At 36.2% G+C, this 14,849-nt stretch overlaps 1 protein-coding gene across 5 annotated transcripts in view; it reads left to right on the top strand.

Moving 5' to 3' along the window:
- Nucleotides 1–14,849, top strand: part of LOC149788615 (DNA-binding protein P3A2-like) — a 52,072-nt gene that overhangs the window by 24,974 nt on the left and 12,249 nt on the right. For all 5 annotated transcript variants that reach the window (XR_016424182.1, XR_016424181.1, XM_089974697.1 and 2 more), the window contains 3 exons: nucleotides 3,739–3,897; nucleotides 4,204–4,467; nucleotides 13,835–14,057. Coding sequence is in view for 3 of the 5 variants with exons in the window: in XM_089974697.1 (XP_089830823.1) it covers nucleotides 3,739–3,897; nucleotides 4,204–4,467; nucleotides 13,835–14,057 (646 nt within the window). In the remaining 2 variants the exon portion in view is untranslated. The remainder of the gene's footprint in view (nucleotides 1–3,738; nucleotides 3,898–4,203; nucleotides 4,468–13,834; nucleotides 14,058–14,849) is intronic.

Here is a 14,849-nt window from a genome sequence, read left to right as displayed (position 1 = left end):
TATAGTAGATATTAAAAGAAAGGAGTTGATTGTTACTGGTTCAGGTCTTTAGCATAGTAGATATTAAAGAAAGGAGTTGATTGTAACTGGTCCAGGCCTTTAGCATAGTAGATCTTAAAAGAAAGGAGTTGATTGTAACTGGTCCAGGCCTTTAGCATAGTAGATATTAAAAGAAAGGAGTTGATTGTTACTGGTCTTGCCTCTAGCATAGTAATATAACTGGTTCAGACCTTTAGCATAGTACATAGCTGCCAACCCTCATGAATTTGGTGTGAATTTCACGACTTTTTCAGCGATTCATGGATTCACGCCGTAAGCTAAAAATTCACGAATTTTCCAATCCTCAGTTATTTTAAATCTTTAAAAAAAATAACCAAATTCCCATTATGTGCTAGTCGTGATATTCGCAGTTACCGAAACGGTCCAGTACTGCTGCTCACAATATTAGTAGATCTACAGCCGATTAGTACATTTGGTCCTGTAGCAAGCATTTTAGCCTATTTTAATCTATATGTATAAGGGTAGTTTTACAAATGCTTTAGAGAGAAACTGGGGCCTAACCAGAAATTTGCTCTGTGCATGCGTCAAGACTCTAAACACTGATTTGAGTTACCATTCATCATCACATGTAAGATCTTGACAATGTCTTCACCACCAAGGAAAAAGAATTGTATTACTCAAAAAGTGAAGTTTAATTTGGAATATATCATAAATTGGCTGTGCATTCTAACATTACATTGATATTCATTCATGCTTTTTGCACTCAATGTACCATCGCAGAGACGATGTGAGGAAGAATGTCGGTTGCAAAAAACACAGAAGTTGGGGAAAATTAAGAATTCGCAGATTTCAGCTCTGGAATATTTTAAACAATTGGCGGGAGACCTGCAGGCTACCAGCGCTGAAGCATTATTTGTTAGTTTTCTTGTTGAACACAATCTACCTTTATCAGCTGGAGAGCATGCTAAACATTCTGACAAATGTTCCCGGACTTGAAAATCACTTCCATATTTTCCCCGTGGAAGAACAAAAAATGCTGCAGCTCCTGTGCATTCCTCACAGCAACAGTGACAGAGAAAGAGTATTTTCTTTAGTGAGGAAAAATAAGACAGACTTTAGGGCCTCCTTAGCTGCAGAAAATTTGTCAGCAATTTTAGTCCCCAAGATCAACCAGCAGGCAAGAAGTTGTAACTGTTTAGAAAACAAATTTATGATCAAACAGTTAAGGAAGTTGAAGTCTGCCACAGTATCATGTCTTGATAAATAAATATTTCTGCATATATGTAGTGTTTTATTTTTATTTTGCGAACTTGGTATAGTGTAGTATTGATGGTCGGAGTGGTCAGAGTGGATGGAGTTATTGTCATGGTATTTTTCACGAATTCACGTCCAAATTCACGACTTTTTATAATTAATTTCACTAATTGTGAGCCTGGAAGGTTGGCAGCTATGATAGTAGATATAAAAAGAAAGGAGCTGATTGTGACTGGTCCTGGCCTTTGGCATATTAGATCTTAGAAGAAAGGAGTTGATTGTTACTGGTTCATGCCTTTAGTATAGTAGATATTAAAAGAAAGGAGTTGATTGTTACTGGTTCAGGCCTTTAGTATTGTAGATATTAAAAGAAAGGAGTTGATTGTTATTGGTTCAGGCCTTTAGTATAGTAGATATTAAAAGAAAAGAGTTGATTGTTACTGGTTCAGGCCTTTAGCATAGTAGATATTAAAAGAAAGGAGTTGATTGTTACTGGTTCAGGCCTTTAGTATTGTAGATATTAAAAGAAAGGAGTTGATTGTTACTGGTTCAGGCCTTTAGTATAGTAGATATTAAAAGAAAGGAGTTGATTGTTACTGGTTCAGGCCTTTAGTATAGTAGATATTAAAAGAAAGGAGTTGATTGTAACTGGTCCAGGCCTTTAGCATAGTAGATCTTAAAAGAAAGGAGTTGATTGTAACTGGTCCAGGCCTTTAGCATAGTAGATATTAAAAGAAAGGAGTTGATTGTTACTGGTCTTGCCTCTAGCATAGTAATATAACTGGTTCAGACCTTTAGCATAGTAGATATAAAAAGAAAGGAGCTGATTGTGACTGGACCTGGCCTTTGGCATATTAGATCTTAGAAGAAAGGAGTTGATTGTTACTGGTCTTGCCTTTAGCATAGTAGATATAAAAAGAAAGGAGCTGATTGTGACTGGTCCTGGCCTTTGGCATAGAAGATAATCAAAGAAAGGAGTTAACTGTACCTAGTTCAGGCCCTTGGCATATTAGATCTTAGAAGAAAGAAGTTGATTATAACTGGTCCAGGCAACCACCATACAGTCATTTTGGATTGTTTCTGACAAGTTAAAGTATTGTTGGCATTCAGAGGAACATGAATATTACAGCCATTACATTGGGGTCTGTGCACATAAGGAAGGGTTTTGATAACATATCTAGTATGTATCATCCATATTATCCACAGACACTTATCTGAAATTATACTTATAAATGAAGGGAGATAACCAGGACAGCACAGGTGCAGACTGAAACAGCACTGTAAGAGAACCAAAATAACTATCTTTTTGGATCAATCCATGATGAGAAGAAATAAGATGCCTTGAGTTGATATGACTTTGTCTTTAGTGCTGTTGGATATGGGGTGGACCATGACTACATGATTTTGTGTAACATCCATAATATTGCTTAGGGATGATGGATGGGGTCTGCAAACACTAAAGTCATTATGTGGGCCTGTGGTTGACTTAAAACATAATCCACTTTTACATAAAGTAATGTTGCTGTAATAGTACCCACAGAAATGAAAAATTCATTGACACCTAAATATACCACACTAGTACCCACATAAATGGAAATCTCTGTAACAACTGAATACACTCTACTAGTATCCACAGAAATGAAAAACTCAGAGACAGCTAAATATACACCACTTACGATTGTTAAAAAAAAAAACCACACTAGTCAAGAGTATAAAACAAAATAATGTTAGCCCCAAGTATCAGAGATGCTTCCAGACTTGAATTCTCACAGAAACAGAAATGCGTTGGGGAACAAGTTGCACAGTTACCTCCATGCAGTGTATGAATTTTATTCTCTTAATTGATTAGGTAGAAGTGTTGTATGCAGGTGCTAGTATGATTGAGATCTGGTGTGGTTTCTGCAGAAACTATTGAGAAGAAACAACTGAAAATGTCTCATAGAGGGATACAGAAAATTTATCTATTTCTTTGCCATGAAGGAAATTTTCATAACACAAAAGGTCAATATTAGCTGAGTTTTGACAGACTGTTAAAATGTTTACATAGGGCAAATGGGGGACTTGATGATCTGTGCACGATGACACAGAGGATTGTAAGCAGCGATACAGAAATTTGCAAGCATCTCAGTGCATGGTAGGGAAAACAGTGCCAAAAGTTTCTCCTCTTTTACTTCTCCGCAGGTGGATATGGGAATCCTCCCCCTCCATAACCAAATTTCTGATAGCATCTCTCTTAAATAGCCTCCAACTTTTAAATGTACATACTTGTATAAAAAACTAAGTTAATCTTATCTACAAGAGGAGAACAGTTTTATTTCTTAAATCAAGTTGAAGGGTTTCTTCCAGTGAGAATATTGGCACATTTTTAAATTTATGTAAAAAACATTTCAGTATCTCAGGTGTACTTTTCTTGTCAGCTGTAGGTTCAGCAATATAGGAGATTACATAAAGGATTTATTCCTTCAATTGTTTTTATGTTGACAGGCCCAGTTGCGAACCTTCATTCCTGAGATGTTGAAATTTTCTACTGGACGCAGCAAACCAGGCTGGGGTAAACCGGAATGCCGACCTCCTTGGTGGCCAAATGATGTCCCCTGGGCAAATGTCCGCAGTGATGTCAGAACAGAAGAGGAGAAAAAGAGGGTAGAAATCATTATTTGCATGTCAAAATTAAACAGTTTCTATTGTTTTCAAGTTATTGAATACGACTTCAGGCATTTTTTCTTCTATTGATTATGAATATTCTAACAGGCAGAGAATTTGTTGCCTTTCCAGTGGTCGTACATGGCACACTGTGTATTCTTGCTACATGGGTTCTTCTAGCAATTATTCAACAGATCACTTTTTATTGATTTGATTCTTTGCCAAGTTTCAAAGTAATTCAAGAGATCATTTACATTTCTATTGTCTTTTAGACCGACATTTTTATTTTTACTCTTTTCATTGTAGGTATCCTGGACAGAAGCACTGAGGACAATAGTTAAGAACTGCTATAGGTATCACAGTAGAGATGATCTCCTAAACATATTTGGTGAGGATGGATCTGTATCCTCTACTTCAACAAATGCTACAAGCCACTACAACAGGACTATGGTTCAAACAATAAACAACCCTGATGGCACAGTATCCATTATCCAGATAGATACAGGGGCTCATAACATTGTGACACTTCCTGATGGCACTCAAGCCACTGTGGTACACACCATGACACCTGTGAGTTAAATGAATACTGCTTTTATTAGACTGATGGATTGTTTAATCTTTTGTTTATTGTATAAAAGCCATTCTATGATAAGAGTATAGCTACATACAGTGTTAAAGGATTTCTTGAGGCTTATATTTTATTTTCCATTTTTATGTGCATGTCATAAAGCAGAGCATGTCTGTTCGTCCTTCTTTCTGTTACCATTATTTCCACGTGGTAACTAACGTTATCCACCAACTGCACTTAAACTTTGTGGATGGCTTGCACTTGGGGAAAGGAAGAATCTGATCAATTTCAAGGGCAGAAGCTCAAAAGGTCAAGGTCACTGACTGAAGAAAGAAAAATGAAATCAGACCACAATTATATATCTATTGTGTTTTATCATTATTTAATATTTGTTGCTGTAATTAATAGAACTTAATTACCTTCACACACCAACTCACCTTAGTGCATACAATCCTGAACGTTTTCATCAAGGGTTGAGCAACTTGTTTTTAGCATAAGGTCTGTGAGTTTATATTATGGCCCTACATCTGTATTGCACAGTCTGTAATCCATTATGCATCCATCCATCATTGTTTATTACCACTCTGGAGTCCATATTTCTGATATAGGTTCAATCAGTATTGGTTTATGTCATCAAAGTCTTCAACAAGTTTGATATTATTTAGATTAACTGCATCTAAATGAGCTTGTTAACACTCTAGAAGCCATAATTCTGTTACAGATTTATCAAAATTGGAATAAAGTATTATATTGTCAGGATTTTGGATATTATCCAATGTGAAGATGGTTCATACATAATAATGAGGTGGTCTTGCATCTGATTGGTTGAGCTTATTGCCTCTATTGAAGCAACATCCTTGGTCTGATTCTAATCAGACTTTGGATATAGTGTTTATTAATGATAAAACTGTTACCTCCCTAGATCTGAAGACTATATCTCAGCTTGTTTCTATAAAACTAGGTTAATGGGTTTATATCATTTTAATCCTGGCTGACTTAGATCAATAACAAGAAAATGTGCTTATAAATTATGCCATTATCTTTAAAACAAATTTTTATCAGAATACAGTAAAATAGATACAAGCAATAAGATATAATGTTTTTGAGATAGTTTACATTGGTTGTATTCTTTCAGTACATGTTGGTTGTGTTCTTTCAATACTATATCAACCTGCTTAGTGAAATACTCATCTCTTAAGTTGGGTGAGCAGTATGAAGCCCACTTGGGCCCCATGTGTATTAATATGTATATCTTTATTAAAAGAATATTCATCACTGGAATGAGATATTTTCAGCAGCAAAAGAATCTTCATCCATTTGCATGTTGAATAAGTAATGAGTAACAACTGCTATTCCTTATTTTATTGGATGGGGGTGGGTATTAATCATTTATGCTGCATTTAACATAAAACATCATACAGAGGTGTTGAGCAGCAAAGTAGTAAACTAAAACATATTATTAGAAGGAAGTTAATACAGTATGGATATAATATTTCTAGATATTTATGGTGCATACAGCCAAATCACTGCCTGTAAGGTTACCTACAAAGTACACTTAGTTCCTATGGTCATACTGCAAGATTGCAAACAAAGTGCACTTAGTTCCTATAGTCTCACTGAAAGATGACATACAAAGTACATTTAGGGCCTTTAGCCTTATAGTAAGATTACATATTAAGTACACTCAGGACATACAGTCTTACTGTTAGGTTACATACAAAGTACACTTAGGTGATATAGTCTCACTATTAGATTACATGCAAAGTACACTGTTAGATTACATACAAAGTACACTTAGGTCCTATAGTCTCACTACTTGATTACGTACAAAGTACACTTAAGTCCTATAGTCTCACTGCTAGATTACATACAAAGTACAGTTAGTTCCTATAGTCTCACTGAAAGATGACATACAAAGTACACTTATTCCTATAGTCTCAGTATTAGATTACATGCAAAGTACACTGTTAGATTACATACAAAGTACACTTAGGTCCTATAGTCTCACTGTTAGATTACATACAAAGTACAGTTAGTTCCTATAGTCTCACTGAAAGATGACATACAATGTACACTTAGGTCCTATAGTCTCACTGTTAGATCACATACAAAGTACACTTAGGTCCTGTAGTCTCACTGCTTGATTACATACAAAGTACACTTAGGTCCTATAGTCTCACTGAAAGATGACATACAAAGTACACTTAGCTCCTATAGTCTCACTGTTAGATTACATACAAAGTGCACTTAGGTCCTATAGTCTCACTGTTAGATCACATACAAAGTACACTTAGGTCCTATAGTCTCACTGTTAGATTACATACAAAGTGCACTTAGGTCTTATAGTCTCACTGCTTGATTACATGCAAAGTTCACTTAGGTCCTATAGTCTCACTGTTAGATTATGTGCAAAGTACAGTTAGGTCCTATAGACTCACTGTTAGATTACATGCAAAGTACAGTTAGGTCCTATAGTCTCACTGTTAGATTATGTGCAAAGTATAGTTAGGTCCCATAGACTCACTGTTAGATTACATGCAAAGTACAGTTACGTCCTATAGTCTCACTGTTAAATTACATGCAAAGTACATTTAGTTCCCATAGTCTCACTGTTACATTATAGGCAAAGTACATATAGGTCCCATAGTCTCACTGTTACACAACAGATAAAGTACATTTAGGTCCCATAGACTCACTGTTAGATTACATGCAAAGTACAGTAAAGTCCTATAGTCTCACTGTTAGATTACATGCAGAGTACATTTAGGTCATATAGTCTCACTGTTAGATTATATGCAAAGTACATTTAAGTCCCATAGTCTCTCTGTTAGATTACATGCAAAGTACATTTAAGTCCCATAGTTTCACTGTTAGATTACATGCAAAGTACAGTAAAGTCCTATAGTCTCACTGTTAGATTACATGCAGAGTACATTTAGGTCCTGTAGTCTCACTGTTAGATTACATGCAAAGTACATTTAGGTCCCATAGTCTCACTGTTAGATTACATGCAAAGTACATTTAAGTCCCATAGTTTCACTGTTAGATTACATGCAAAGTACAGTAAAGTCCTATAGTCTCACTGTTAGATTACATGCAGAGTACATTTAAGTCCTATAGTCTCACTGTTAGATTACATGCAGAGTACATTTAGGTCCTATAGTTTCACTGTTAGATTACATGCAAAGTACACTTAGGTCCCGAAGACTCACTGTTAGATTACATACAAAGTACACTTAGGTCCTATAGTCTCATTGTTAGATTACACGCAAAGTACACTTAGGTCATATAGTCTCACTGAAAGATGACATACAAAGTACACTTAGGTCCTATAGTCTCACTGTTAGATCACACACAAAGTACACTTAGCTCCTATAGTCTCACTGTTAGATTACATACAAAGTGCACTTAGGTCCTATAGTCTCACTGTTAGATCACATACAAAGTACACTTAGGTCCTACAGTCTCACTGTTAGATCACATACAAAGTACACTTAGGTCTTATAGTCTCACTGCTTGATTACATGCAAAGTTCACTTAGGTCCTATAGTCTCACTGTTAGATTATGTGCAAAGTACAGTTAGGTCCTATAGACTCACTGTTAGATTACATGCAAAGTACAGTTAGGTCCTATAGTCTCACTGTTAGATTATGTGCAAAGTATAGTTAGGTCCCATAGACTCACTGTTAGATTACATGCAAAGTACAGTTAGGTCCTATAGTCTCACTGTTAAATTACATGCAAAGTACATTTAGTTCCCATAGTCTCACTGTTACATTATAGGCAAAGTACATTTAGGTTCCATAGTCTCACTGTTACACAACAGACAAAGTACATTTAGGTCCCATAGACTCACTGTTAGATTACATGCAAAGTACAGTAAAGTCCTATAGTCTCACTGTTAGATTACATGCAAAGTACATTTAGGTCCTATAGTCTCACTGTTATATTACATGCAAAGTACATTTAGGTCCCATAGTCTCACTGTTAGATTACATGCAAAGTACATTTAGGTCCCATAGTTTCACTGTTAGATTACATACAAAGTACATTTAGGTCCTATAGTCTCATTGTTAGATTACACGCAAAGTACACTTAGGTCATATAGTCTCACTGTTAGATTACATGCAAAGTACATTTAGGTCCTATAGTCTCACTGCTTGATTACATACAAAGTACACTTAGGTCATCTAGTCTCACTGTTAGATTACATGCAAGGTACACTTAGGTCTTATAGTCTCACTGCTAGATAACATGCAAAGTTCACTTAGGTCCCATAGCCTCATTGCTAGATTACATGCAAAGTACACTTAGGTCCTATAGTCTCACTCTTAGATTATGTGCAATGTACACTTAGGTCCCATAGACTCACTATTAGATTACATGCAAAGTACAGTTAGGTCCTATAGTCTCACTGTTAAATTACATGCAAAGTACATTTAGGTCCCATAGTCTCACTGTTACATTATAGGCAAAGTACATTTAGGTCCCATAGTCTCACTGTTACACAACAGACAAAGTACATTTAGGTCCCATAGACTCACTGTTAGATTACATGCAAAGTACAGTAAAGTCCTATAGTCTCACTGTTAGATTACATGCAAAGTACAGTTAGGTCCCATAGTCTCACTGTTAGATTACATGCAAAGTACATTTAGGTCCCATAGTCTCACTGTTAGATTACATGCAAAGTACATTTAGGTCCCATAGTTTCACTGTTAGATTACATGCAAAGTACATTTAGGTCCCACAGTCTCACTGTTAGATTACATGCAAAGTACAGTAAAGTCCTATAGTCTCACTGTTAGATTACATGCAAAGTACAGTTAGGTCCCATAGTCTCACTATTAGATTACATGCAAAGTACATTTAGGTCCCATAGTTTCACTGTTAGATTACATGCAACGTACATTTAGGTCCCATAGTCTCACTGTTACATTACATGCAAATTACAGTAAAGTCCTATAGTGTCACTGTTAGATTACATACAAAGTACATTTAGGTCCCATAGTTTCACTGTTAGATTACATGCAAAGTACATTTAAGTCCCATAGTTTCACTGTTAGATTACATGCAAAGTACAGTAAAGTCCTATAGTCTCACTGTTAGATTACATGCAGAGTACATTTAAGTCCTATAGTCTCACTGTTAGATTACATGCAGAGTACATTTAGGTCCTATAGTTTCACTGTTAGATTACATGCAAAGTACATTTAGGTCCTATAGTCTCACTGTTAGATTATGTGCAAAGTACACTTAGGTCCTATAGACTCACTGTTAGATTACATACAAAGTACACTTAGGTCCTATAGTCTCATTGTTAGATTACACGCAAAGTACACTTAGGTCATATAGTCTCACTGTTAGATTACATGCAAAGTACATTTAGGTCCTATAGTCTCACTGCTTGATTACATACAAAGTACACTTAGGTCATATAGTCTCACTGTTAGATTACATGCAAAGTACACTTAGGTCTTATAGTCTCAATGCTAGATAACATGCAAAGTTCACTTAGGTCCCATAGCCTCATTGCTAGATTACATGCAAAGTACACTTAGGTCCTATAGTCTCACTGTTAGATTATGTGCAATGTACACTTAGGTCCCATAGACTCACTGTTAGATTACATGCAAAGTACAGTTAGGTCCTATAGTCTCACTGTTAAATTACATGCAAAGTACATTTAGGTCACATAGTCTCACTGTTAGATTACATGCAAAGTACACTTAGGTCTTATAGGCTCACTGATGAGTTACATGCAAAGTACGCTTTGGTCCTGTAGTCTCACTGTTAGATTACGTGCAAAGTACAGTTAGATCCTATAGTCTCACTGCTTGATTACATACAAAGTACACTTAGGTCATATAGTCTCACTGTTAGATTACATGCAAGGTACACTTAGGTCTTATAGTCTCACTGCTAGATAACATGCAAAGTTCACTTAGGTCCCATAGCCTCATTGCTAGATTACATGCAAAGTACACTTAGGTCCTATAGTCTCACTCTTAGATTATGTGCAATGTACACTTAGGTCCCATAGACTCACTGTTAGATTACATGCAAAGTACAGTTAGGTCCTATAGTCTCACTGTTAAATTACATGCAAAGTACATTTAGGTCCCATAGTCTCACTGTTACATTATAGGCAAAGTACATTTAGGTCCCATAGTCTCACTGTTACACAACAGACAAAGTACATTTAGGTCCCATAGACTCACTGTTAGATTACATGCAAAGTACAGTAAAGTCCTATAGTCTCACTGTTAGATTACATGCAAAGTACATTTAGGTCCCATAGTCTCACTGTTAGATTACATGCAAAGTACATTTAGGTCCCATAGTTTCACTGTTAGATTACATGCAAAGTACATTTAGGTCCCACAGTCTCACTGTTAGATTACATGCAAAGTACAGTAAAGTCCTATAGTCTCACTGTTAGATTACATGCAAAGTACAGTTAGGTCCCATAGTCTCACTGTTAGATTACATGCAAAGTACATTTAGGTCCCATAGTTTCACTGTTAGATTACATGCAACGTACATTTAGGTCCCATAGTCTCACTGTTACATTACATGCAAATTACAGTAAAGTCCTATAGTGTCACTGTTAGATTACATACAAAGTACATTTAGGTCCCATAGTTTCACTGTTAGATTACATGCAAAGTACATTTAAGTCCCATAGTTTCACTGTTAGATTACATGCAAAGTACAGTAAAGTCCTATAGTCTCACTGTTAGATTACATGCAGAGTACATTTAAGTCCTATAGTCTCACTGTTAGATTACATGCAGAGTACATTTAGGTCCTATAGTTTCACTGTTAGATTACATGCAAAGTACATTTAGGTCCTATAGTCTCACTGTTAGATTATGTGCAAAGTACACTTAGGTCCTATAGACTCACTGTTAGATTACATGCAAAGTACACTTAGGTCCTATAGTCTCATTGTTAGATTACATGCAAAGTACACTTAGGTCATATAGTCTCACTGTTAGATTACATGCAAAGTACATTTAGGTCCCATAGTTTCACTGTTAGATTACATGCAACGTACATTTAGGTCCCATAGTCTCACTGTTACATTACATGCAAATTACAGTAAAGTCCTATAGTGTCACTGTTAGATTACATACAAAGTACATTTAGGTCCCATAGTTTCACTGTTAGATTACATGCAAAGTACATTTAAGTCCCATAGTTTCACTGTTAGATTACATGCAAAGTACAGTAAAGTCCTATAGTCTCACTGTTAGATTACATGCAGAGTACATTTAAGTCCTATAGTCTCACTGTTAGATTACATGCAGAGTACATTTAGGTCCTATAGTTTCACTGTTAGATTACATGCAAAGTACATTTAGGTCCTATAGTCTCACTGTTAGATTATGTGCAAAGTACACTTAGGTCCTATAGACTCACTGTTAGATTACATGCAAAGTACACTTAGGTCCTATAGTCTCATTGTTAGATTACATGCAAAGTACACTTAGGTCATATAGTCTCACTGTTAGATTACATGCAAAGTACACTTAGGTCTTATAGTCTCAATGCTAGATAACATGCAAAGTTCACTTAGGTCCCATAGCCTCATTGCTAGATTACATGCAAAGTACACTTAGGTCCTATAGTCTCACTGTTAGATTATGTGCAATGTACACTTAGGTCCCATAGACTCACTGTTAGATTACATGCAAAGTACAGTTAGGTCCTATAGTCTCACTGTTAAATTACATGCAAAGTACATTTAGGTCACATAGTCTCACTGTTAGATTACATGCAAAGTACACTTAGGTCTTATAGTCTCACTGATGAGTTACATGCAAAGTACGCTTTGGTCCTGTAGTCTCACTGTTAGATTACGTGCAAAGTACAGTTAGATCCTATAGTCTCACTGTTAGATTACATGCAAAGTACACTTTGGTCCTTTAGTCTCACTGTTAGATTACATGCAAAGTACATTTAGGTCCTATAGTCTCACTGTTAGATTACGTGCAAAGTACAGTTAGGTCCCATAGTCTCACTGTTAGATTATGTGCAAAGTACAGTTAGGTCCCATAGTCTCACTGTTAGATTACATGCAAAGTACATTTAGGTCCTATAGTCTCACTGTTAGATTACATGCAAAGTACAGTTAGGTCCCATAGACTCACTGTTAGATTACATGCAAAGTGCACATAGGTCCTATAGTCTTACTGTTAGATTACATGCAAAGTACATTTAGGTCCTATAATCTCACTGTTAGATTACGTGCAAAGTACAGTTAGGTCCCATAGACTCACTGTTAGATTACATGCAAAGTGCACATACGTCCTATAGTCTCACTGTTAGATTACATACAAAGTACATTTAGGTCATATATCTCATTGCTTGATTACATACAAAGTTTGAACTGGTGCAGAAAATTTTAGCAAAGTTTAAAAGATACTTTGGCTCAGTACGGCTTTGTGTACAAAACATGTCATGATGGGTCATACTTTGTTTATTAAGGCCTTGTGTACAGAACATGCCGTCATCAGGCAGACTTTGTTTATTAAGGCCTTGTGTACAAAACATGCCATCATGGGGGTATATTTGGTTTAATATGGTCTTGTGTACAAAACATGCCATTGTCAGGCATACTTGGTTTATTATGGCCTTGTGTACAAAACATGCCATCATTGGGCATGCTTGGTTTATTATAGCCTTGTGTACAAAATATGCCATCATGGGCATAATTGGTTTGTTTTTTGCCTTGTGTACAAAACATGCCATTATCAGGCATACTTAGTTTATTTTGGCCTTGTGTGCAAAACATGCCATCATAGCAGTATACTTGGTGTTTTATGGCCTTTTGTTCAAAATAATGCCATCATAGGGCATACTTGTTTTTTTTGCCTTGTGTACAAAACATGCCATCATTGGGTATACTTGATTTATTTTGGCCTTGTGTACAAAGCATGCCATCATAGCAGTATTCTTGGTGTTTTATGGCCTTGTGTACAAAACATGCAATCATCAGGCATAATTGGTTTATTTTGGCCTCGTGTACAAAACATGCCATCATCAGGCATACTTGGTTTATTATGGCCTTGTGTCTAAAAAGATAATTTAGAAAATCATCAAATTGTCCTTGCAGATGAAACATGAATCTTCTTGTGTGAAATTAAGATATCATGATCAAAATTTAATGCATTATACCTACTACTGAAGAATTCATTGTTATCAACCAGGCAGTAAGACAAATATTTAAAAGTCTAAAAAGTTTCAGGAAGAAGTTTCTTCTTTAGATGCTTAGTGAAACAAGGTCCAGATTTGGGTCAGTGTTTGCAATGACTACACATTGTACAAGAGCTGAAATAGTATCAGCTGTAATCCTGTTTCAGTTGAGTCAGCACGACGTTCCCCATCATGAGTCGTCTCAGGCTGTGCAGACCTTGGCTGAGGCCTCCATGAATGAAGATGCTGGGGAAAACCATATGGGGATGCAGATCACACCTGTCAGCATAGAGATGACAGCTGATGGAACACCTCAGGGAATCACAGCACTGGCTGATGGCAGATTAGTGTTGTCTGCTGATGCTACTGCCTTAACAACTGATGGCACAGGTAACCACCTGCCACATGTCAGCTCTGTCGTCTTGAAAATGGGCAAACAAAATTTCATCATTTTATTACATTTCTAACAAAACAAGCACTAGGACATCTATACAGTGGTCCCCTTCATGAATACCCCCACCTACATTCAGCAGCAACCCACTTTTTACAGTTAGAATCCCTTGGCATTGATGAATTTGTGTTCAAAAGCACTCCTCAGGTAAGGCCACCCTTCTAATGGGGCCAGCATATTAGTGCAAATATGTGAAATCTACCCCTCACAAGCAGCCACATTTTATATTAATACATGTCCAGAACCAATATCTAATTCATACAGTAAGTAACCCAATTACAGACCTGCTAACTCTTACGATTTAGCTGTACGTTTACGAAAATTACACTTAAAATACATACTTATGGCACACTAGCAAAAACTACAGAAAAATGATCGTTGCTGAAAAATCTCGATAATGGGTTCATCTGTGTTTTATTTGGATCCGGGTTTCATCTTAGAATTAGTTAAATTAGTCAGGGAACCAGACTAACTTTACAGCAGCACCCCAGATGCTTTAAACTGCACCTTTTTGTTCATGCGAAGCATCTGCATGATCAAACTGTTGATTATATAACTTTTTTAAATGGTGTTCAGAAAGCAATGCATGTTTTTAAATGAAAGGGAAAATAAGCTTCTAGAAAATAATTAATAATCAACATAGCTGAATAAAAAGGAATATTCAGATTCTTTTAAATAAAAGCTGGAAAGGACACAATTACGTTTATTGGACATCACGTGCCAATTTGAGT

Source organism: Sinohyriopsis cumingii, chromosome 11 (assembly GCF_028554795.1).
Source record: "Sinohyriopsis cumingii isolate HCF-2022 chromosome 11, ASM2855479v2, whole genome shotgun sequence".
NCBI lineage: Eukaryota > Metazoa > Mollusca > Bivalvia > Unionida > Unionidae > Sinohyriopsis > Sinohyriopsis cumingii.
Note: the sequence above shows the minus strand (reverse complement) of the source record. Positions and strands in the feature narration are given on the sequence as shown.